Source organism: Colletotrichum scovillei (assembly GCF_011075155.1).
Source record: "Colletotrichum scovillei strain TJNH1 chromosome Unknown Contig00009, whole genome shotgun sequence".
Taxonomy (NCBI): domain Eukaryota; kingdom Fungi; phylum Ascomycota; class Sordariomycetes; order Glomerellales; family Glomerellaceae; genus Colletotrichum; species Colletotrichum scovillei.
The window spans coordinates 3,172,754-3,196,582 of record NW_023336267.1 but is presented as its reverse complement, the minus strand read 5'-3'; the positions used below and the strand labels follow the sequence as shown (position 1 = coordinate 3,196,582).

The 23,829-nt window shown below is 55.4% G+C and overlaps 5 protein-coding genes across 5 annotated transcripts; 1 reads left to right on the top strand and 4 right to left on the bottom strand.

Annotated features, from left to right (window-relative positions):
* HER10_EVM0012322 (uncharacterized protein) lies at positions 1 to 756 on the bottom strand (the record flags this gene model as incomplete). The annotated part of the gene is made up of 1 exon (XM_035481719.1): positions 1 to 756. The coding sequence occupies one exon, from the start codon at positions 754 to 756 to the stop codon at positions 1 to 3; it is 756 nt and encodes a 251-aa protein (XP_035330198.1).
* A 1,620-nt stretch (positions 757 to 2,376) lies between these two features.
* On the bottom strand, positions 2,377 to 3,157 carry HER10_EVM0011095 (hpt domain-containing protein; the record flags this gene model as incomplete). The annotated part of the gene is made up of 3 exons (XM_035480535.1): positions 2,377 to 2,644; positions 2,871 to 3,043; positions 3,137 to 3,157. The coding sequence occupies 3 exons, from the start codon at positions 3,155 to 3,157 to the stop codon at positions 2,377 to 2,379; spliced, it is 462 nt and encodes a 153-aa protein (XP_035330057.1).
* Positions 3,158 to 10,223: 7,066 nt separating this feature from the next.
* On the bottom strand, positions 10,224 to 12,574 carry HER10_EVM0013038 (uncharacterized protein). Its single transcript, XM_035482410.1, has one exon. The coding sequence runs from the start codon at positions 11,822 to 11,824 to the stop codon at positions 10,667 to 10,669; it is 1,158 nt and encodes a 385-aa protein (XP_035330282.1). The 5' UTR covers positions 11,825 to 12,574; the 3' UTR covers positions 10,224 to 10,666.
* Positions 12,575 to 13,190: 616 nt separating this feature from the next.
* On the top strand, positions 13,191 to 17,990 carry HER10_EVM0006714 (IKI3 family protein). The gene is made up of 5 exons (XM_035483018.1): positions 13,191 to 13,746; positions 14,046 to 14,977; positions 15,036 to 15,824; positions 15,893 to 16,235; positions 16,288 to 17,990. Exons 1-5 carry the CDS (start codon positions 13,553 to 13,555, stop codon positions 17,966 to 17,968), a joined length of 3,939 nt encoding a protein of 1,312 aa, XP_035329516.1. The 5' UTR covers positions 13,191 to 13,552; the 3' UTR covers positions 17,969 to 17,990.
* A 1,120-nt stretch (positions 17,991 to 19,110) lies between these two features.
* Positions 19,111 to 20,710, bottom strand: HER10_EVM0001011 (KOW domain-containing protein domain-containing protein). Its single transcript, XM_035470775.1, has 2 exons — positions 20,083 to 20,710; positions 19,111 to 19,985 (listed from the first exon to the last, which is right to left on the bottom strand). The coding sequence occupies exons 1-2, from the start codon at positions 20,518 to 20,520 to the stop codon at positions 19,260 to 19,262; spliced, it is 1,164 nt and encodes a 387-aa protein (XP_035328826.1). The 5' UTR covers positions 20,521 to 20,710; the 3' UTR covers positions 19,111 to 19,259.
* Between the last annotated feature and the right edge of the window lie 3,119 nt (positions 20,711 to 23,829).

Genomic DNA, 23,829 nt, shown 5'->3' with positions numbered 1-23,829 from the left:
CTAAAAGTCGATCTCGGCCTCTACCTCGTATGCTTCGTCATCCGTCCCCTCAATCTTTTTAGCCCCCATGCGACAGATGGCAATCTTTTCCAGGGGCACATCCTCCATCCAGACGTAGTCATCATATCGGTCAAGTATATCCCCCGCGTCGATGGTCAGCTTCGGACCCTTCTTGCTCCAGCCGCCCTTGACGTAGATCGTGTTAACGATGGTGGCATGCAACAATAAGCCCCGGGCATCCTTCTCCATGACTCCAGCCTCTTCGAACGTCGCCCTGATTCTTTCGCAGAATGTCTGGAAAATACCTTCGCCGTGCGCAGGCGGCGCGTATAGGACCGATGCCTTGCTGGGATCCGCCCGAGGGCCCGACTTCATGCAGTGTAAGCCGCGAAGCGTGATACGGAGCGGCGAGTCGGTTCCGGGGTTGCCAGTGGACGACTGCGCTTTGCCGACCGACGGGGTCTCGGAGGACAGAGGCGTAATCCCGGCCAAGATCTCCCGCGGTTTCAGGTTCTTGAGGACCTCGGTTGCTTTGTTGATGCCCTCGTCCTTGGCCAGACTCATGATACCAAGAGTGAGGTGCAGGGTGCCGAGGGGCCGCACGGCGTCTGTAGGAACTGCGAAGCTGTCTGGGCTGGTGACATCTGACTTGAAGGAGGCCAGGCTCTTTGATAGCTGGGGTCTCGAGGCTGAGGTGACCAAAGGTATGCACAGGAAGTGTGTAGGCGAAGGCCTGGCGTTTGGGCGAGGGGGCATAGTGGGTGGTTCGGAAAGGGGGGCAAGTCGATGAAGTCTTGATGCTCGGCTGCGCTTGGTCCAGTGGAATCTTCCAGATCCGGCACGCTTCGTTGCCGAGAAGAAAGAGACAGTCTGGCAGTGAAGGTTGTACCTAGGAAGCTTGCAGGTGATCTGATGGGCTGGTGAAATCTGCGAACCATGTCAGAGCTTAGTTCCTGGACAGTCCCGCGAACGGAGTCAACGAGCAGTTGAACAGCGTGGTCCTGTCGGGCCGGCCCGAGGACCGGTGCAACAAGAAAGCCCTGTCAAAGACCCGTTGCTCGCGTGGCAGGAAAAACAATCAGATCCATCGTCGATTTGGCCTCCTATGGTGGTGAGAAGGGCTTGAGAATGGAAAGGCTTGGAGCGCAGCGCGTGGGAGGCATTTCCAGCAGATCCTGCACCGCCACAGGCCTCACGGGCTCAGGATGCTCCCCAGTGCCAAAAGAAGAACATGCAGACGTACCAGGTTTGAGCTATGGCGTCAGTTTGTCGATCTCTGAGCCTGGGCTTCGTCACTCTTCACAATGATGTCAGTCGGTCAAGGCTGAAAGGCAAGTGGGTGACATAATCGTATGCCGCTCTATAGGTAGGTACCCTACTCAGTTCTTTGCGTACTATTGCTGTGCGTACTCTTTTTTTTTTTTAAAAAAAAATGAGTAGGCTTTAGTGAGAATATATATAACTTTGAGGTGATAGTAGAAACAACAAAGATGAATAGAATCAAAAGTTATGATCAATAAGTAGGCAAGCCAGTATTACAATCTTTCGTTGTCCAGCATCCTAATTTGTCACCTACTTGAAAGGGTACGCTCGGGTAGAATTTTGATGGGTTCCCCGCTGCCCGCACCGAGGATGGAATCCTGCTTGTCAGCCCGTCTGCCAGCCTCGGAGCATGAACCACCGCCACGAGGACTGGGAGGAAGTGCTACTGATTTGACGCCGTCCATCTGGCAATGCGCGTGTAAGTTTTGTTCCAGTTGAAGGAAGGGAAATCATCTCCAAGGAATTAAAAGGTTTAATTCACAGAGCGGCTTTTATCGCCGTTACTCGCGTGGGATTGACAGCTCTGTACCGCTGAGACGTTTCGGTATCGGCTCTTTATAAACGAACGCAGGTAATGCTATTGTCCGTCTATCCAGTGAAGGTGGTAAAGACTGTGAGAGCATGCTGTTGATTTAGGACTATGGCAGGCGTAAATGGGGGAGCCCATGGCACGAGCCTTCAGAACCTTTCGTCTCAGTTGGTAGACTGCCTCGGCCATCCAGCTATTCAACTCGGCTTTCCCCTTTGCAAACAAAAAAGGGTCTCCCATGCAAAGCCAATCCAGGTCACCATGCCAAAATGCCAATTTTTTCTTCGTGAATCAAATTCGTAAGCGTAGAGAAGGGGGTATGAGGAGAAATGGTTTCGTAAGCAAAGTGTCAAAGGGCCAAGGTACTGGGAGAGCCGCGCAGCCCTCAAGGGGTATAGAGCATCCTCCGTCGTGGCCCATATCCTTCTTGTCGTCACAGCCATCGTTTCTAATGCTGGGCGACAGAACGGTTGGTGCTAAGACACGGAGCGGCGGGGTTGACCAGAGGTCGTCGATGGCGGCTTTTAGTCTTCTTCTTCTTCTTCGGTGCCGAAGAACTTCTTCAAAAGCTTCTCGGCGTCCTCGTACTCCGTCTTGAGGTCCTTGAGCGTCTTCTCAATACGCTCCAAGCACAGCTTCTCGTCCGTCTCAGGGGTTCCATCCTCGTTCTCCTTCTTGCCGTAACGTTGAATCTTTTCGCAGCTGTCTCTAACCTTGACGAGTCCCAACGTGGCCGAAGAGCCTTTGAGGAAGTGGCCGAGCGATGACAGCTTCTCGAGATCCTTCTCCTCTCTACAAGGTTGAGTAAGAAATCAGAAGTCAGCATTGTCCACAGCCAGTGCAATCGAAACGTGCACCAGGCCACCAGCAAACGAGTTTCCATCTGCTACTGAGGATAATTCAGGGGTGAGGGGGGGAAGAGGGCTGGAGAGGAGAGCGAAGAGGGGCGCCAGCAAGGCAGAGTGGGGGTAATGATGATGATGATGATGGTGGTGGTGATGATGATGATGCGACTCACAAGGCCTCGTCCATCTGCTCAAAGGTCTCTTCTGCTTGCTCGAAGAAGCCAAAAACGATTGACTGGCTGAAGTCGCGATCATTTTCGTCCTCATCCATCTCCAGGATCTGACCGAAGGTGACTGAGTCAATCGCATCGCCAAAGTCGGGGGTACTGAGGGGACCATCGTCGCTCTGTGTGCAAAACACCCCACGTTAGCCCAGCCCTTGTGGCCCAAAACACATCACCACAAAAGCGTCACACGGGAGTAAAACTCAATCACATACCTTGTCTTCTGAAGCAGGCATTTTGGCGGTTGAGTATGCGGTTTGTTAGAGTTGTTGTGTGTCTATGTAGCGTAAGTGGGCGTGAAGGCAGGGCGGATAAAGGCGTGGTTTGAAGTGGTATTGGCTAAGGGCGCTCGAGATGAGAGGACGGTGTGTGATTGGTGACAGCAGGTAGGCACAGGAAGAGAGGAGAGAGGCTGCCGAAGCGAAGATTTTGGTTAGAAAGACAACGAGCCAACGCAAGACAGCAAAGCAGATGTTCAGTCAGGCGGTGGTGGATCCCACGATGTATGATGGAGTGTGTGTGGACTGTGGAACAAAGGCTTCGGCTTCTTTGCGACCGGTTCTTGGGGATAGGCTGGTGGGATCTGGATTGCCCTGTGTAAGGATGAGGAGAGTGGCCAAGGTGCCAGGCCGTACCGTTGCCGCCGTTGGTGCTTCCGCCGCCAGCAGCAGTGCAGTGCTGCAGGTGTGATGATGGTGAAGGGGAGATATACCGCAACCGCAGGGAGCATGCAGCTCAGGGTGGATATTCGGGATATGTGAGGTAGGAAGGGGTTGGTGTTCGTGGGCAGCAGAACCGGACACACACAAGACAAATAACTTACAAAGAGGTAGAGATATGGAGACTGCGGGCTCAGGTCTGAGAAGACGACGAGGTGTTTTCCGAACTAAGGTAGAATGAGAAAGGGTAAGCTATCGGGTCCGATTATGGTTGGGCGCGCATATAATAAGACGTCGGGAAGAGCTGGTTGGTGGTGTAAAAGAGGCAGGCAGCGAAGCAGGTAGGGCTTCCGAGGTGTCTAATAATTTTTCGGCGGGGGATGCAGTAAGTGGATGTGGGTAGGTGGGCTTTTTTTTTTTGGAGGGGAAGACCGCGCGTGGTGGGGTTGCGGTGCGGTGCTGGTGACTTGCTACAAAGTACCCGGCTCGAAGTACTTCGACCTTCAAGGTCAAGTAGGTAGGTACCTTGCCTTAGGTAAGGCAAGGTAGGTAAGGAAAGGAGACGAATTGAATTGTACATACATACCAATGACAGGATCAAGCGCCGTAAAAGACAGTTGCTTCACGGCGAAGGATAGGTAGGAAAATCAAGGACTGATTGGTTCGTCTCTTCTTTCCTACACCTGCGTGCAATAAGGTAGGGTGGAGAAAGAAGGAAGCCGAAGTGAAGTTGCGTCGTAGGTATTGAAAGTCGAAGCCGCGGGTTTGATGAGACAACGGATGATGAGGCCCGGTGAATGGCAGGATCTCGCGAATTGAAGTCGGCGGCAATAGGTACACGCCGGTAAGACTGAGGCTGCTCTGATGGGTGGGCTCTCGTGCCTTCTCGACCGTCGGTAGGGACGACTCTAGGTGAACTGACCGAAGGTGAAGACGCACCGGTACAAGACTCGTTGAATGCTTGATAATGCACGAAGGGTCAGAGATGAACAATAGGTGATCAGGCTTTAGTTAGGGGAGGCAAGGTCAGGTAAGATGAGGTGAAGCGAGTTGGGGTAAAGTACAACTCAGGTACCTGGGCTTTAAAAGATGCGGCAAGGTAAGGTGAGGTGAGCTAAGCAAGGTAGTAAGGTAGTAAAGCAGGGCAAGACAGGGAAGGTGATGATGGCCTAAGGACGACGATTAAAAGCGGCAGGCGTGATGGCTGGGGGCAGGCAGGGCGTGGACGACCAGGGCGGCAGGACCAAAAGAGAGAAAGAGAGAAGGAGCAGGAGGGGTGATGGACTAATGGTGGTGGTGGAGGAGGAGGTGGTCCCCTCTTGGTATCTCAAAGAGGGAAAGGGCGAATCTGGAACTGATCTCTAGTGCAATTTTGGTTGGGAAGATGGGGACTTTCACTTGGGGGGGTCCCCTTGGTGCGAACACTTTGCTAAAGTCGGGCCTTGACGACAGCGAACAGAACAGGACAGGAGAGCACTGAGTGGAAGGTATTGGAAGGCAAAGTAAGGAAGTTTGGGTACGGATGAGCAGGCCTGGGAGCCTTGAACCAGTGAAGCGAATGCCAATGCTGTCCACTAGAATCTTTCGCGGGAGCTGTGCCTGTGGTGGAGTACCACGCCCTAAGGTATTTACTTGGTTGCGCGGTTCAGGATGCGAGCGGTTGCCGTCCGTTGTTATTGCCCAAGCACCACCAGCAGCGCGGGAGGGTCGATGGAGGGGTGACGATGGAGGGGGAGGGGAGCCAGGAGCCAGGGTTGCCAAAAAAGGACAGGGTCAAGCGAGGATACGGCGGCGGGATTGGGCCGCTCTTTCGTCTTTTCCTGCAGGGCCCTCGTCCGGGAATGCCACCTTATTGTTATGTGCGTCGGCGAATGTGTGTCTTGCGAATGTGTGTGAGAAATGTGAGAACGTGAGAGGTTGCCGGACGGAGGAGGCGGCGGCGGCAGCAGTGACGGCGGCGGGGTGTAGCAGACTGGAACTTTTTGACTACGACTGTTCGGACCGGTAGCGAACAAGAAACAGGATGAAGGAAGTATCTAATCCGTATAATCAGAGGGGATGATGACAGGATGGATGGAAGACGCGCCAGCTCGGAGATGGAGGGAGATATGCTGCCTGCCTTTGATATGAACAGTCGCAACGACCCGATGCACTGGGATGGCTTGGATTGGTTCTCACTGCGTACATTGAATAGTTTTCATGGATTGGATGTTCTTGTCAGTCAACGCAGCTGAGGTTTGGCGGATACAAAGGAAGCAGAGGGGGGAAAAAAGGAAATAAAACTGGAGGCTCGGGCAATGACAACCGGGAGACAGGCGGCTGGAATACCCACTAAACGCGGTCTAGACGTGTCTACCTGACCTCATACCTGACAATGGAACTAATCGAAGCGTCGCCAGAGTTGCATCATCAGAGCCAACCCGTCCATGTACCGTCAACGTACCTGGCCATACCTTACCTTTGCATACCTCAGGTAAGTTAAGGTACCTTACAGTGCTGACTAGCTCCAGACAATGAAAGACTCGACGCGGAAGCAACAAAAGTCAAGCAACTTCCGTTGCCTCCCCAGGTAGAAGCCTGAGGTGAAGTCTCATGCAGGGCGGGTAGCTAAGGTTAGAACGCGGTACTTTCGCAGGGCGACCTGCTCCTGCCGGGAAGAACCTCCAAGCCAACGGGCACGCGGCAAGCATCCCCTTATGTATGGGGCGCTCTTTCCCTAAAGAACAAAGAGCACTCTGGCCATTGTCAAACTGAGGAAATCGCCAACTTCTCCATTAAACTTTGCTTGAGTCGTTCTTAAGCACTGCACACTGAAAAGAGCTTCATTGCGTATCCAGTGCCGAGCAGTTTCCCGTTGTAGGGTTTTCTACAACATTCATACCAATCTGTCTCGCGATTGTAGGCTTGCCATAGAACACATCTGATCAAGCTCGGTCCTCTATCAAAGACGACCACCTTTCCTTATTGTGACCATGGGTTGGAATATTCATTTTCTCGCAGGCCTTCCAGTCGATCTGCCTTGGAACCCCTGCTTTCTTACCATGACTCTTGTACTCCTCCTTGCGATCCTTGCCTCCAAGTTGTTCCCACACGAGGGAATATCCTCCGTCTACAAGTACACGCCACGAAACAGCCCTACTTCGGTTCCATGGATGTCAGACAACTGCAATATTCAGCCTCGAGCCACTGACTTCTAGTACACTTGACGCAGTACTGCGCCGTGGCCTAACGGACACGAGCAGCTCCCATCCCTTCCTTCGACAAGCTTCTGGACCAAGAACCACCGGTCGTGGGTTGGGGATCTACCAATCGCTATGGTCACAGTACAAGACGCACGAAACCGACACGGATTACCCCTCCTTGAGTCGATTCCCTGCACACTACTGCCGGCGGTTGCTATTTCACCTTGACGATGCAAGACTGTCGCCCTGCATTTGTCAGTTGAACGCGGTCCTCTGATTCTCGTGGAGAAGCAGGGATCGGCACCTTCCGCTGGATTCATTCATTCGATACCCGCCATGCTGGAGGACTGTTTGCACAGTATTACTTAGTCGACAGCTTGGATTCTTTGGCGTGCCTTCATCCAAGAGTCGTTGATCTGGGTTGGAACTCTTTGACCCAGACGTCTTCTGCACTGCTCACATCTCTCTGCAGCTCTGCCATCACTTCTCGTCACTCCCGTCAGCGACTTCCTGGCGACCGCATGCGCTGTATGCCAGGCCCTACACTGCCCTTCAGCAAACTAGCCACAAGGCCATGCACCGTTCGACAATCCAAACCCTCAGAGGGGAGCCATCCGAACACGCAGCCCTCTACTTCTGAGCGGACGATCCGGCTTACCAATGGTCCACTGCGTACCTCTGGAGTCTGGGCTGACGAGAATCCAGTCACGTTTCCGCGGTGCGAAGTGAGCTGGTGTGACGATCCTTGGCTAATTTCCAGGTCCTGCTATGCCGGCCGAGAAGGCTCCAAATCATTCATGTTGTGGCAAATTCGATGATAACACACCTTCAACACCACTATCGGATTTCACGACGAAGTGATTCACCGCTCCACACCGATGGGAGGACCCAAATAAGGCAGGAGGGTTAAAGGCATACGCCAGGTCAGCGGCCGAAAATGCTGATAGAAATGCTCGAGTAAAGAGGAGCGCCGAGAGGTGGGGAGAAGGTTGGAATGCAGGGTCCATACCCGTCCAACTACTTTGACGATCTGTACCTGATTCAAGTCTCAAAGCTATGCTGACAATCCAGTGAATACCACTCCCTCCAGCAAGGTGGCATGGAGCCCGGTGAGCAACGGTCCCACACCGCTGCAGAACCATCTCGAACACAGCCTGGTCGACAGAGGCTAGACTCTCTCGGCCGACAGTTGACACTCCACTTTGGCGTACTTTTTCCCAGCGGGAGAAAAAGGATTTTCCTAATCTGTTTGGCCGGTTTAGAAGGTCCCGTCCACCACAGGTCTGTGTTACTGGGATCCATTCATGTGGTTAAATGGTAGGGTGGAGCATCTGCATATGCACTCAGGTCTGGGGGCTGGAGCTGGGTTTCTGCCAGACGTCATACCGCGCTTGAACGTCATCGGTGGGTTACACTGCAAAGCCTGCATGGACCAGGGTGCATTGAGTGGACGACGTTTCCGTTTTGGTCCGCTGCCCTCCGTTCAGGGTCTATGCCAACGACACGCGCTCCATCACCAGCCCAACGCCGACAACAAGTCGCTCTTCATGACCACCTCTTCGAAGCACTGCAGCGGTGCAAACATCGGCATTTACGCTCTAGTGCAGATACAGCGTGTTAACATCTACTCTTTGTGGAAAAATTAAGCTTCGCGAGGTGCTAGGGCTGATTATACGGTCTTGAGGCTCTGCCAGAGACAATAAAAGGTTGCGGGTGTCAGGAGACCTTGGGACTCCAGTAGTACGGAACCGTAACGCCAGTGAGATATCCCGTGTTTTACGGAAGATCCACTTTCCTCGACGGTCGGTACAATTGAGCGCAAATCGGCATACCACATCATCTCCACGACCTCCGTTCACGCCCGTCTCCACCACTATGGGATCCAGCCTTTTTCGGAGCTCTTTTACTCAGAGACAGCTGCTGGCCAAGACATTTCACCCTCATTCCGCCTTCTAGACCCCTTGGACAATTGATTGCATGAAGGAAGAGATCTTCAAGCCGCTATTACTCGGCTAGCCATCTGATCATTGGATCGGTTGAACTTTGATGTCACGCATGCGCCAAGCAAGGGAAAACGGCAGGTCTCGAGGCGGGGGAGAGGGCCGAACTGACAAGAATCTCTGAGTCTCTGACTCCTCCCATCAAAACTTCGATCGTCGCATGAGTGGAGGGAAGCCGACTATCGCACGACCAATTGTCAATATACGGTGACATATTTTACATCGTCAATCAAGTCACCTTGAAGCTAGCCAGCTACTGTATCCGTACTGAGGACTGTGGTGCTCATAGCCTCTCACTCATAGCCGGTATATCCGCCTTCCCCGCTGCAAACTTGGTCACGGTCGGCAGGCTTGATCACCACTACAATGGTGACACCGCCTGCTAATAACCGATGATTGACTCTGTGGTGTATCGGCAGAATGATGAGGCAGTCCATACGACATCGGCAAGTTCACGCTGGAGTCTCTGCAAAGACGCATCGGACTCCAGCTCGAAGAGCAGCGTCTATCATCAGACGCTATGTGAAGATGAATGTCTAGAAAGGAACTTGTATTGCACATCACGCCAACGCGTTTGAGCAACCAATGACTTTTGGCCTGTTAACTCTCCGCAATACATCCGGGAGTGAACTCCACAAGGATACCTGTCATTCACCTGGTTGAGATCTGAGACTTCTGCGCCATGTCTCTCACAGTCGTACGAAGGGACAGACAGTCGTGAAAGAGAGTGATCATCATGACTATCTAGAGCCATGCGATCAATGGTTCAGGGGTATGGTTCACAACCACAGCTTGCGATGTGTTGATTGCGAGAGCTCACAAACCCAGCTCAACCGCTTTCACACCGTCTCGCGCCTTAAGCCAATCTGCGAGAGACAACACGAGGTTCCCGCCAGCTGCTGCATGCAAGCGCGAGGTGATACTGCCAAAACCGGTTTTTTGGTCCTACTATGCGGCCAGTGGTCCCTCTCACGCCGGCTTGGCCGGCCGCCATTGTCTGCAGAGAGGGGCGGGCGTTCCTTTGCGACGATAGTTCAGACGGATCGCTTTCACTCTTCGCGGTGGTCCATTCCAACCAGATGGGGCGCCGTTGTGCTGGTTTAGGCTTTTTCTCTAGTTTTTCTAGACGCCCACCCCCCTTCGACCCAGAGCCAATGCTTTTGGTGTCAATGACAAGAGGTAGCGGGGCTCAAGTCAATATGGCCGGAACCGGGGGCGATAGCCCGGTCCCGTATCGGTGTACATGTCACGTGGTTTACGTGCTGCTTGTGGACGGCAAGCATCAACCCGATCTACGGCCATCATGAATGGAATCGTTGGAATTTTATTAGATATGGTACTCGCAGCAGTGCCGCTATTAAGATGAGGGAAGTGCTTCACATAGCCCTGGGAACCAGCATCCGAGGTTTATCTTGCAGTGTCGATCCCCCATGATTGGGAAGCTTCGCAACAATTCAATGCCGAAATACGAGGGCTGGTGATCAATAGGTAGTGAGCTGAACTATTTGGCAGGTGACGGGCCTGTTCCGGGTACGAGAAGCACCTGTTGAGGCCGAGACGCGGACCTTCGAGAGGAGCCGCTCCCCTCCTCGCAGCATATCGAAGTTTTCGAAGGATTTTGCAGGAAAGCAACGTGGGGCCATTTGGAGCAAGCAAATATACCCTGCAGAGTTTCGGCTGCCGGGGTTCTCAAATAGTCTAACGATGAAGCTTCAGTCTTGCTGGGGCTGGTTCATGATACCCACTCCACCGTTCTCAAGCGGTCCGAAGATGGGGCCTCTTGAGGGTGCGGCGGTGGTGGTGGTGGTTATGCCATCTTTTTTCCCCCCTTCTCCTCGCTCAATGGGGGGTGACAAAAAATGTCCTCTTCTCCTTCTCGCTGAATCCTTCTTCTCCTGCCCTCTTCACAGCAAAACCTTGGTAGCCACACTGAGCAGCCACGCCGCGTCCTGCCAGCCACCCTCGTTTGCTTTTGGAGGCGGAATCCGCTCTTCCGGGGCGCCGATAACACTCTCAAATTGCCGGGCTGACCACGACCGGTGGAGCCCGTGCGCCCCATCCTCGTCAGCCTCACCCTCGAACTCGTCCCCGTCGACATCGTCTTCGTCGTCAGACTCTTCCTCGTTCTCCTCGACGGCGAACAATGGCCATCCCAGGATGTTCCCGACCCAGGAGGCGCCGCCGGCCCTCTCGCCCTTGACCAGCCTCCTGACGGCGGCCTCGTCGTCTTGCGTGGTGTCAAAGTCGAATGACTCAAGCTGCTCGTCGAGATTGACAAAGTCCGGGCCGGGGATGTAGTCCTCGCCGTCGTGGTGGCGGGGGAAGTATCCCTCCTCGAGAGAGTGACGTTCGCGCTCCATTGGCGTCAACATCTGGCTCCGGGTGCCGCCGACTCTGCTAGCTGACCGACTCCCAGGACGACTAGGCCGGGCGGAATGGACGTAGCCCGCGCCCTCCAGGTCAGCGAGACTGCCGCGCCGGCTGCTGCGTCTGCTGGTGAGCTCCCGCTCCCGCGCCAGTTCCCTTTCGAATGCCTCCTCGTCGGCGTCCCGCATACCCGTCAGGCTCGTCGAGCTCTGCCTCGACACCAGCCACGCCTGGCCCTTTGATTCGCGGTTCTCGTTGCTGATGAGGGCGCCGGTGCGGAGGAGCCAATCGCTATCGTTCCGATCTCGGATCGAGAAATCATCTTTCCGGCGGCGTACCGTCGGCGAGGTAGTGCCGGAGACGGCCTTTCGGCTGCGAGATTTCCTATCGGCGGCGGGCGTCAGGTGGGTGGCTGATTTGCTCTTGGGGAGGTCGGCGTGCGGCACTGAGGCGCGGCGGGCGTGGGAGTTTGAGCGGGCGGGCGAGCGGGTGAGCAGGCCGGGCGTCGTCGGGGCGGATTTGCCCTCGAGGTAGGAGGTGCTGTGGTGCGGCGAGGTGAGGTGGTCGGGGAGGGCGTCGTCGTCTTGGAGGGGCATGCGGGAGGTGAAGGGGGCGAGGGAGAGGTGGTTGAGGTTCGTGCTGGAGCGGTTCTTGCGACGCGCTTGGTTCGCGTATTGCTTATATGCCTCCTCCATTGCTACTTTTTTGCTTTTTCCCTGAGACTTGTATTATATGGTAGGTGAATCTAGGCGGCGGCTGGGGGATAGGGACGATATTTGATAAGCGAGCAAGCAAGGGTTAAGAATTATAATGAGTTTCGTTCGACAGGTGTAGACAGTTGTTGGACTGGCAGGCATGCACGGGGAAGGGGGGGGGGGGGTTGGAGGGCAAGCAGTTCGGGTGGTTTCGCTTCAGGTCTTTAAGAAGGAAAAGGGTTGGGGAAAGAAAGCAACTGCAGCAAAAGCTTGTTGAGGAGGCGTCGGTAGGAGCAGGAGAAGAGGTTTTTGGCTAAGGCAAAGTACCTCAGCCAGTGACACACGGACGGACGGGCAACAAGACTGGCGAGAAATTGGAGGTGGGAATGCACAAAAAAAGCATATGCGCTAATGGCAAAATCCGGGGAGGCAGCATTCAGGAGGAGAGGGAAGTCCAGGAAAAGGATACCGAGGACAACCGTAACTGCGTGTGCACTGCGGTTCTGGATGTTGGCCGCCCCCGGGATGACTGGATCTTGACCTGTGATTTGCTGGTGCGGGTCTTGCGGGGACGAGAAATCGTGTGGTGATTGGGCGGAGACCTCCGGGGATTGGCCTTCTCATTGCATGATTACGTAGGTACCTCGGTACATGGGTTATGATCGGGTATTACTATGCGGCGGGTAGGTACCCGTACCCGGATCATGCAATCTTTCTCTCGTCCCGTCCACGGTTATCGGTTCAAGGAGGGGGGGTAGGGGACGGGAGGGAGGGAACTCGAAAAGGTGCTGAAGCCTCTTCTAGGCCCCTTCTCACTGTAACGTTTCGGTGGGAAGGTGTGCTGAGATGGAGGTGGAATGAGCTGACTCTAGTACGAGACTTGCAAGTTGCTTGCCTTCCTGGGTTGCTTCATGCAGAGAGGGCTTCGCCGTCGAGAGAGATGCATGTGAGTGTTTTTCTCTCTCTTGCTCTGAGTTCCATGGCATGTTTTTCCATCTTATGTCATGTACCTATCTAATCTCGCTTTATGAGGTTCATGCTTGTTTGGTTTGCATAAGTGACGGGACGTTGAATGTTCGGAATTGGCCGTGGCGTGGGATTCCGTCTGATGATGAGCGTCCGTCATGTTAGGAAGGTGAAATTGTGCTTTAGATAGACATGAGGCTAAGGTCAAGTGGCTCAAGCACCTAGAGGTAGCTGAAGCTGTAGGCCATCGGCTAGTATCGCCCTCTGAGATCATTACACTAATACAACACAGCTTGAGGAGCAAAAGGGAGAGGTTGTGGCTTGCGCGGGCTTGCTCCTGAATTGTAGATTGCATGGCTGACTGAGGTGGGCTGCGACGGGATGAGGTGGATGGATGTACCTCAGGTAAGGTAGGTAACGTACCTTACCTTAACTGGCGCCGTGAGGTACATCGGTACCTCGGCGGGGTCCAAGTTACCCCTCCGCCGCCGCCGCCTCGTCCCGCCTTTCGTAGGGCGGGCTGGCTGGCTGGCTGGGCTTTATCGCATTGAGATTTTTCCAAGCGGGAAGCCTAAGAGAGAAAAAAAAAAAAAGTTGCAGTGACGAACAGGACGGCTCGCATTACGACTCACCAGTTTCTCGCGACCGAAGGCAGAGCATAACATCCCGAACTCCAGTCGGCACGAAACCCTTTTCCCGACCAAGATACTTTGTTTTTTTCATGCGTTAGGGAGCTGTAACGCTGCAAGAAAGAGGGCCAAGATGCGCAACTTGCGCAACATTCGATTCAGCGCTTGGGAGCAGCAGCAGCAGCAGCAAGATGTCGACCCCTCGGCGGTGACGGCCTGCTGCTGGGACCCCGCCAAAGACGAGCTTCTCTGCACGACTGGGCCGACGGAGGCGAAAGCCACCATTGAGCTGGTGAGGCTGTCGGACCACCACCAGCAACAGCAAATGTGTGGCGCCATTTTTTATTTCCCCCCTTGAATTTGTTTACTCGTGTTGTAGTATGCTCTGTTTCACTGTTGCTCTTATTCATGTTACTTGTTTTGTGAAGGTTGTTACCCCCCATGTCGTCTATGTCATTTTCTGGAATTTGGCTCAATTTGATATCACGCCCCGGTTGTGAGGTTATTCTGACCTTGATACCGGGGTGCATATCTCTCCATCTCATGGTGTGGCTGAACGTGCCACCAGCTTTCACGTACTGAAGAAAGTCAAACGGTCTGAACTCAGACTAACACGGCTCTCATAGTAAATCACACACAGTCACAAGCTGGGATGCGCCGAGTCCCAGCCCAGACCTGCCCGCGGACAGGGTCCTCAGCATCCATCACTTCAGCGACACACTCACCACTTGCGTGATCCTCGAAGGTGGTGACATTGTGACCATCCAAGAAGACGATGACGGCGCCGACGTCCAGATCGAGATCGTGGGGTCCATCGACGCCGGCATCGCCGCCGCGCGGTGGTCCCCGGACGAGGAGCTTCTCGTCGTCGTCACCAAGGAAGGCAACGCCGTCTTCATGGGCCGGACCTTCGACCCCATCGCCGACGTGGTCATGACGGCCGACGACCTCAAGCTCTCCAAGCACGTATCCGTCGGCTGGGGAAAGAAGGAGACGCAGTTCCAGGGCAAAGGCGCCAAGGCGATGCGCGACCCGACGATCCCCGAAAAGGTCGACGAGGGCCTGCCGAGCGTCAACGAGGATGGGGCCGCCGCCGTCAGCTGGCGTGGCGACGGCGCCTACGTCGCTGTCAACTCTGTCGCAGGCGGCGCGAGGCGGGTCGTGAGGGTGTACTCGCGTGAGGGTGTGCTCGACAGCGTCAGCGAGCCTGTGGACCACCTCGAGGGCGGGTTGAGCTGGAGGCCGTCGGGAAATTTGATCGCGGGTATCCAGAGGTTCGAGGACCGGACCGACGTCGTCTTCTTTGAGAGGAACGGGCTGCGTCATGGGCAGTTTACGCTGCGGAGCGCCGATGGGCCCCTGAGCGCGCACGAGAAGATCCGGTTAGAGTGGAACTCGGATTCGACAGTCTTGGCTGTAATTCTGAGTGACAGGATACAGCTGTGGACGACGGGCAACTATCACTGGTATCTCAAGCAGGAGATCCCACTGGCGTCTGCGTTTGCTGGTTTGGCGTGGCATCCCGAGAAGCCGCTGCGTTTTGTCTCGGCAACCACAGGTGAGTTTCCTCAGCCCCCTTTTTACACTCAGACGACGTTTTACTGACTACGTCGCAGCTACTGTGAACGTTGCCGAGTACATATTCACCGTCTCCCGCGGATCACTCAGCCCTCCTCATGACCATGGAGCCGTCACCGTCATCGACGGACAGACTCTCAAGCTCACGCCCTTCCGGACGGCTCAGGTACCCCCGCCCATGGCCCTCTTCGAACTCGAGTTCCCGAGCAGTGTTTTGGACGCCGTCTTTGACCCGAGCAACAAGCTCATGGCGGTGTTGCACCGAAAGGGGCTGGAGGTCTATGAATGGCAGATAAAGGGGGAGCGGTCGATCAAGCCCACGCCCAATGCCAAGATTGAGTTCGAGGCGGACACCCATACCCGTGTGCCCTTGCAGGTTGCCTTCTCCAGCGCCGCAGAGTGCCGCGTCCTCGTCTCCGACGGAGGTCTGAAGCTCGAGAGCTACACGATCGAGGCAAGCTCCATCAAGGCTTCAGGGGCAGTTCAGCTTAGACAGACGGAGACTATTTCGTCGCTGTTCAGCCGCGAAGGAGACTCCGGAGTTGAAGCCTGTGCTCAAGACCGCTCTGGAAAGCTGTACTCGGTGACTGGTACCCAAGCCCCTGAGCTGCTATTAGGGATACAGCTGTCGATGCAGCTGCCGTGGTGTGAGCTGCACAATATCAATGGGCGCAGTGTAGGTATTGGAATGACGAGGAACGGCCACCTCTATGCAAACTCGAAGCAGCTGGCGAAGAACTGCACCTCTTTTGTCGTTACCCCTGCACACATCATCTTTACGACCCATAACCACTTCGTCAAGTTTGTTCACTTGGTAGACCCTGAAGGTTAGTGTGCCCCCTATTTCCATGTTGGAGATGCCAGTTTCAGAAGCACTAAGACCCCTTTCCCACAGAGATGGAAGTCCCTGGAGATGATCCAGAGATCGATGAGAGATGCCGGAGCATCGAGCGAGGCGCCCGCCTCGTGACAGCCACGCCGACCAATATGAACTTGGTTCTCCAGATGCCGAGAGGTAACCTAGAGACCATTTCCCCCCGCGCCATGGTTGTTGCGGGCATCAGGCAGCTCGTCGACGAGAAGAACTACGGCAGGGCCTTCGCCTTCTGTCGTACGCAGAGGGTTGACATGAACATCCTCTACGATCACCAGCCGAGCCAGTTCTTGTCCAATGTCGGTCTCTTCCTTGACCAGCTTAAGGACATTTCCTACATTGATCTGTTCCTGTCATCTCTCAGGTAAGTTGCCCTTCTCTCGTGAGACTCTGGGTAACAAATCTAACTCGACCAGGGACGAGGATGTCACGCAGACAATGTACAAGGACACAAAGCGCTCCGCAAGATCATTCGAGCCTTCAACTGAGACGCCAGCACCAGCCGACGCCTCCTCAAAGTCCAAGGTCAACAAGATCTGCGACGCCATCCTCAAGAGCCTCCAGACCAAAAAGAGCACAAATCTGCAAAACATCATCACCGCGCACGTCTGCAAGGTCCCGCCCGCCCTCGAAGACGGCCTCACCCTCGTCGCGGAACTCATGCAGGAGGACGAAAAACTCGCCGAGAAGGCCGTGGAGCACATCTGCTTCCTCGTCGACGTCAACCGCCTCTACGACAATGCCCTCGGCCTGTACAACCTCGACCTCGCCCTGCTCGTCGCTCAGCAGTCCCAGCGCGATCCGAGGGAGTACCTACCCTTCATCCAGAACCTGCACAACCTCCCCGACCTGCGCCGCAAGTTCGAGATCGACGACCACCTCGACCGCAGAGCAAAGGCCCTGCTGCACCTCAAGGCCCTCGACGCCTTTGACGAGCTGTGCAGGTACACCACCAAGCACGCGCTCTATCAGGACGCCCTCGGCCTCTACCGCTACGACCAAGCGCGCCACCAGGCTCTCACGGGGCTGTACGCGAGCTACCTCGAATCGAACTCAAAGTACCGCGACGCCGGCCTCGCCTACGAGACGCTGCAGAACTTCGCCAAAGCCACCAGCTGCTACCGCGCGGCCGGCGTGACATGCTGGCGCGAGTCCCTCTTCGCAGCACAACAACAGTCCCCGCCGCCGTCGGAAGAAGCCCTCGCGGAACTGGCCTCGTCCCTGGCCGACGCCCTCTGGGAAGGTAAAGAATACGCCGCCGCGGCCACCATCCACGCAGACTACCTCGCCTCCGTCGAGACGGCCGTCAAGTGCCTCTGCAAGGGCTACCACTTCGCCGAGGCCCTCCGCCTCATCGCCCGCGAGCGTCGCGCAGACTTGTTGCCGACCGTCTTCGACAACGGCCTCGTCGAGGCTCTGAGCAGCAGCACCGAGTTCCTCGCGGACTGCAAAGCCCAGCTTCTGGCGCAGGTGCCCCGCATCGCGGAGCTCCGCCGCAAAGCGGCCGAGGACCCGCTCGCGTTCTACGAGGGAGAGAGGCCCGGCGGCACGGGCGTCGATATCCCGGACGACGTGTCGGTCGCTACCTCTCGCGTAAGTACGTCGGCCAGTCTGTTCACGCGGTACACGGGTAAAGACGGGAGTATCGGGACGGCCGGGACGGGCGTGTCTCGCGCGACGTCCAAGAATCGCAAGCGCGAGGAGAAGAAGCGCGCGCGCGGAAGGAAGGGAACGGTCTACGAGGAGGAGTACCTCGTCAACAGCGTCCGGCGACTTGTCGAGCGCGTCGAGGGCGGTGCCAAGGACGAGGTTGGAAGGCTGGTGTTTGCGCTCGTCAGGCGTGGTATGACGGAGCGCGCGAGGGCTGTCGAGGTTCTCGTGGCCGAGGTCGTTGAAGGGTGTAAGGCTGCTGTGCGCGAGGTATTTGCCGTCAAGGAGGCCGAGCAGGAGGGTGGTGTCGTTGTCGGGCTTGACGGGGAGACGTACCTTGCTTCTGGCGGGGATGCCGTATTCCAGGAGCACCTTGAGGCGAGGACGAAGAAGATGGAGCCGCCTGCGCTGAGTGCCTTTCAGAAGTTGACGTTGCTGGGGTCATGAGTACGAGAACCTTGCTTAGCAGGTCAATGCGAATGTGTTTATAATTTTCCATGTTCATGTCGTTGTTGTAATAGCTGATGCGTGACGCTGGATGTATCGCTTTCCTATATCGCTGCAACCTGGAAGTTCACCTCAGACCATCATCTGCGCCCTCAATCCCCAGCACGCAGCACTCATCTACACCCTCAGGTCTAGTCCGAGATCAATCGGGTCCCCAGGGACTAAGTCTTTCACTCTCGGAACGCGGTTGTTAGACCAATCAAGCTCTGCCCATCAACTTCCTTCTTCTATGTCCTCATCACGCAGTCAATATACGATCATTGGGCCTCGTACCGGCCGCAACACCTGCCCTGCTGACGTGTATACCAACTTATATACCGACAAAAAGAGTCCTAGCAGTCTGCATCGTCTAGCACAGAATCTTACGCCACCTGGGCGTGGTCATGGCCCGCATTATTCCTTGATGGTCTCTTTTCATCTCCTTCCTCAAGGAGAGGAGAACAGGATGGGATGATTCTTCTACGTGTGAAGGGCCGGCTCGTTGGCAACTGATTGCTGTCGTGAATTGACGTCGTGCTACTCTCGGTAGTAGCGGGGGCATGCCAGCACATTGAACGGGGCTTCTCACGGTCTGGTTCCGGTCAGCTATTGACAAAGAGACAAGGAAGAGGAATACACACCTTGGATATGAGCCACACGGTAGATACGTATTCAGTGGTAGGATGCCAAAAATTCCGTTCACGGTTGCTGCATGGAAATAAGCTTAGGTAGGCAGGGTCGTGGTCGTGGAGGGAGTTTGGAGGTGGGAGGTTAAGTAGGGGTAGTGGATTTATATAGATATCAGACCGCTGGCTGGATCAGTAAAATCAGTCGGAATCTAGGCAGGAATATGGGCAGGAAGGTGGGCAGGAAGAAGGACAGGAAGAGGGACAAGAATGTGGGCGAGAAGGAGGATAAGAAGGTAGGAGGACAGGAAAGCAGGAGGACAAGGACAAGGACAAAAAGGTCTGGAGACACAGGCTTCAACATGCGGGAGGAGAAATTTAGACTGCAAGACATAGCAATCAACACCTTGGCCAAACTTGGTATCCGAGAGTCATGACAACTGATGAATTGGAACTCCCACGGGGCTGACATGTTTGCCTCACTTGACCATCGCCCTAGACCAGACGTATCATACCACAACTTTGTTACAAATACAACTCTTATGGCTATTCATACATGCTACAAATCTCTCTGGCCTCTCGCCTGGTTTTGTTCCTGCCTCTCCTCGTGAAGGTCGATTGCCCCTTTATTGAGGTGGAGGATGGCTCTCAGTCTCCTTTGGTACTTCTGTCGCCGCCGTCGTCTTGGACTCAAACAACTTGGGCGTAGGTACGTTCCACGCGGAAGTGTCCCCTTGAACAGTGGCCTTGTTCCTCGCCATAATCTCACCAATCCTCTCGAGCATATCCGACGACAACTCGGGCTTGCCGCGCGCGCGACGGGCATCGCGCAGCTCGCGGTTGAGCTCCTGCAGCGGCGTGCGCATAGAGGCCAGCGCGTCGGCGGAAGCCTTCTTGAGAGCCTTCTTCTCGGCCTCCTCGGCCTCCTTGCGCATGATGTATTCGTCCTCGTGGCGGGTACGGAAGCGGGAGTACTTGTTGCGGAGCTCGTCGATGACGGAGGCAGGCATAGGCGGGGAGAGGAGCGTGGGCACGAAGGTGGCGGCCTCGGCGTCGAGGCGGAGGGTGTCGCCGGGCTGGTCTTCGCGAACCTCGGCCTCGCGTTCGGGCCAGGGGATGGCGATGTTGGCGCCGGGGATGTAACGGGTCCAGGCGCGCCAGCCGGTGGTGCGGGACCACTTTACGGGCCCGCGGGCGAGCTGGCGGACGACGACGTCGCGGGCTACGCCGGTTGCAGGGTCGACGATGGGGTGAACGAGGCGGATGGCGGAGATGGGTATGTTCATGGCTGCGTTTTGTGTTGTGGGGGCGTCGAGGAGGTTCTGGAATGATTCGGGGACGTGAACGGTGACCTGATGGGCGATTGGTTAGCTTTGAGCTTCTCTTCCCCCATCTCTCCAACGTTGCTTTGTTGTCCTGGCGGAAGTGAATATGGTCTTGTAGCCTCACCTTTCCAATCTCCTCCAACTGAACGGTGCCGTACTCGAGATTGATACTCGCAATACGGTCAATCTTGCCCTTTTCTGGGCCCTCGAGAAGTACCACGCGGTCCTTGACGGCGAGGTTGAGATACTCGACTCCTCCAGCCCATTCACACCGTGCCTCAATCTCGTCGGGCTTGAGCGGAGTCGACCGGCCCTGGCGATTCGTCTGGAGGGCTCCGTAGGTCTCGAACATATCGCGGCGTGGGGCCAAGGGGCCGAGATCCCATTTCTCTTGACGGGCGAGACGGGCCGCCTTGATGTCCTGGTTCAGCTCCGTGAGCATGTTCTTCTGGTCCCTGAAGCGCTGGGCCTTTTCAGCACCGCCCTCGCCGCGAGCACGCTTCTTCATGCGCCGGGCGACCTGCTTCTCGGCCTGCACCGTGCGCTTGATGATTCTCTGCATCGTTGGCGGATGGCTCCCGGCCAATTGGGAAGGGTTTTTGGATTTGTTGGAACCTGGTCGATCGAATCGTCGAGGTCGTCGGGTTTTGCGTCCGGTTGAGTAGCGGGATCGGGGGTGGATTGAGGCGTCGGCGAAGCTGGAGCCGCGGTGGTCTGTCGTCGACGTCCTTGAATTGGCGATTTGGAAATTTCAGACGGGTCGGGAGCTTCAACGGCCCCTGCAGCTACGGACCGGGGTCTGGGTGGGTCTATGGGAGCGGCACGGATAATCAGAGATGCCGGACCGGAACGTAGCGCAGGGGCCACCTGACAGCTGCCCTGGAACTGGGAAGCGAAGAGACCATCCCATTGTGTCGGTGCCAAGCTTGCAATGGACGGATGAATGAACAAACCCCACATCCCCCGGCCCCAGGGGAGATGGCGGTAAGTATCCGCTATCCAGTGCGACTCGCCTGGGTGACATTGGCAAGGTGAGATAAGTTCTGATGCGCATGTAGGTTCATTGCCGGCGCTTGCTCCGGCAACAAAATATAACCACACGGCTTCTCGGGTCTTGACGAAAGAGAAAACGAGGAGGCCACTGGACGATTTGCAAGTCATCAATTATTGCAGTCTCCCTGTATCAAGCGGCTGCACTGCGCTGCGACCATGACCGTCGTCCGAGCCCCATCCAAGGCCAGCGATGCCATTATGCAGCACCTACGATGATCCCTCATGCGCCATGTCCCAGAATAGCCATGGGAAAGGGAAGATGCGGATGACGACTCGGAGTGGCTTGCGGAATCTTGGGCCAAAGCTGCCAATAGAGCCAGCAGATGGCTGCTTCTGACGTGAAGAAATAAATCATTCGCCCCGGTCTCTGTCGATACAGTCTTGGCCGTTCAGTATTCAAACCAACGCTGTCGGAGACATGGCACGCATGGTCACAAGAACGTACAGCGACGGTGCCAAATGTTGGTTGATCGTTAGACCCCTATTTTCCCAGATCTTGGGACTCGAGGCTGGACAAGAGTTTCAAGGTGGTTGGTGACCGAGACATCTGCACACCCTTTCGACTGTCTTGCTGTGTTTCCTTCCTGGAGATGGTGCGGCTGCTCCCTTCCCGTATTCGATATTTTGGTCGTCAGCTGGCGGAAGCTGTTCTTAGTGCCGTTGATGAGCATTCAGAGTCGCGGTCAGTCAGTGGCATGTCACATCGGTCAACCCACAGGCGCGCAGCGGCTCAGGAGCCGAGCGTCCAGCCCCGACGCACAGTCCCTGGCAGCGAGGCACTGTGAAGTGTGGTGGCAGGGATTGAGTCCTAGATCCAGGACTATGAAGTTTGTACCGCCTCGCGGTGCGGCGCAAGCAGCATCCACCAAGGCGTCATCCCGAGGTACCTACGGATACACACACGGATGACAACAAAAGCCGGACACCGGCTCTCTCTCTAGTTCGTGCCTCCTTCGTATCCCTCTTGTTGAAAGGTTGAAAGCTTTCTGGACGAGTGAGAAATACCCGAAGAAGATAGCAACGCCGAGACTGCTGAGAGAACAGGTAATTAATGACTGGTATGAGCAAGAAGACGGTCTTCTCGGTCACATGGGCCAAGCTCAAGGTATGGTCGGCGTTAAGGATCTCGGTACCGCAACACGGCGGGCAGAGATATGGTTCCGATCAACAATCATCTTCTCCGCCACGTACCTGTCGTTGTGGGCGCATATGCACGAATGGTCGCAGAGTGTGGAGGGATAGCTTGGAGCTTGTGCAGGCTAAGACTTGCCAGATTCAGCACGCACCAGAGGATTGCGCAGGGCAACGTATCGTTATCGAGAGGTTGTTTTCTGCAGTGCTGGTCCCGGTAATCTTGACCGCAAGAGTCCTGAATCAGTGGAATAGAAGCATGACTGTACCTAGGGCGTCTTGGTGTCAAGTGCATGTGGCTTCGCCTCACCTCACCGCAGAAGGGAAGAGCAGACTAAGAGATACTTAGTCCGTTAGTTTGACTCCCTCAGGAATCAGCAAAACAGCAGTTCCCGGGTTGAGGCGGCGAACTTTGGTAAGTCGTCATGCTGCTCGACCAACTGCTTGTCAAAGTGGTCGACGAGACTGGCAATTGTTGGCTTGTCCGTGGTCAAGACTTAAGATGACGGCGGATATGTGAATGATAGTCTGACTTGATTGACCACTGCATACCGGGTTTCAGCCCAAGCTTGGACCCTGGTGATAGCGATTTTGGCCGATTCCCCGAGATGGATTTGGTCGAGGTGTTCATGCCTGTGTCTAAGTACTACATCAGCGCAAAAGGGGTTTACGTCAAAGGCATAATGTAGAACGACAAAGAGCTGGCGTCGGGATGCTACGGGCGAGGCTGACACTTGCAGGGCTAAATACCACTGCTGTATCGTTGGTCGTTGGTTGGTGTGTCTTTGGACCCTACCTAGACATGTGCCTGGAGAGGTGAAGAGTCCTGGATATTAGAAGGAATAGGACTGACGGCGCTAGAAGCCTCCGACGGCCATCAGAGGACGAGACCTGGCTTTACTCTCAGGCAAGGACGACAAACTGAGGAGAAATCGAGGGGTACACGCGGATTGGAGGATGGATAGGCAGGCAAGGCCAGCAGCTCGGCACTTCATAAGAAAGCTTTGTTCGTCGCCGGTTCCCTTGATCGCGAATGGTCTTGGTCGTCTGGCAACATGGCACGCCTGGCTTCCAAACATTGACATTGCAGATCAACCACTATCGACGCAGCTACCCTGCCTTATCCTTATCGCATCACCCTCGGCTTCCACATCTGTCACCCACCACTTTCCTGCCTTACCTTTTGTACCTCCAGATTGTCCGCCAATGCAACAGGTCTGACAGAGGCACGCAAGCACGGTAGCTGCCTCTTCCTGCCTGCCGAAATCTGCAGTCACATTCTCTGTCCATTCCGGACCGGTCAGCATCGTCTGAAGTTTTACTGAATCATCCATCCAGAGGGCACCTTACGTCACGTCACTGAAGCAGTCCATACAGGCGCCAACAACACTGAGGAACCTTGCTGTTAAGCAGTTGGCAGGTGTGGCCCAGCGCGTGAGATTCCCACAAGGCCAGCAAGACAGGGGCCAGACGACGGCGCAGTAGTGGAAGTCGCCACCCAATTGAAAGACACCGAGGTGAGGAGCCCCGAAAGCCACCGCCCCTGTATCCGTAACGGCCCCTTCCTTCCAACCTGCAATTCAATTCGCTTTGTGTGGCTGCCTCAGGACCTGATTCTGTACCTTAATAATAAGGACACGCGCGCACTCACCCGCCAACCAGAAGAAAACAAGTACTGATTATATGG

Coding starts and splice junctions, on each gene's coding strand:
- HER10_EVM0013038 (XM_035482410.1), bottom strand. CDS start 11,824: ATGGAGGAGGCATATAAGCAATACGCGAACCAAGCGCGTCGCAAGAAC.
- HER10_EVM0006714 (XM_035483018.1), top strand. CDS start 13,553: ATGCGCAACTTGCGCAACATTCGATTCAGCGCTTGGGAGCAGCAGCAG. Junction 13,747..14,045: donor CACCACCAGCAACAGCAAAT/GTGTGGCGCCAT, acceptor CGGCTCTCATAG/TAAATCACACACAGTCACAA. Junction 16,236..16,287: donor CTGTTCCTGTCATCTCTCAG/GTAAGTTGCCCT, acceptor TAACTCGACCAG/GGACGAGGATGTCACGCAGA.
- HER10_EVM0001011 (XM_035470775.1), bottom strand. CDS start 20,520: ATGCAGAGAATCATCAAGCGCACGGTGCAGGCCGAGAAGCAGGTCGCC. Junction 19,986..20,082: donor AGTTGGAGGAGATTGGAAAG/GTGAGGCTACAA, acceptor ATCGCCCATCAG/GTCACCGTTCACGTCCCCGA.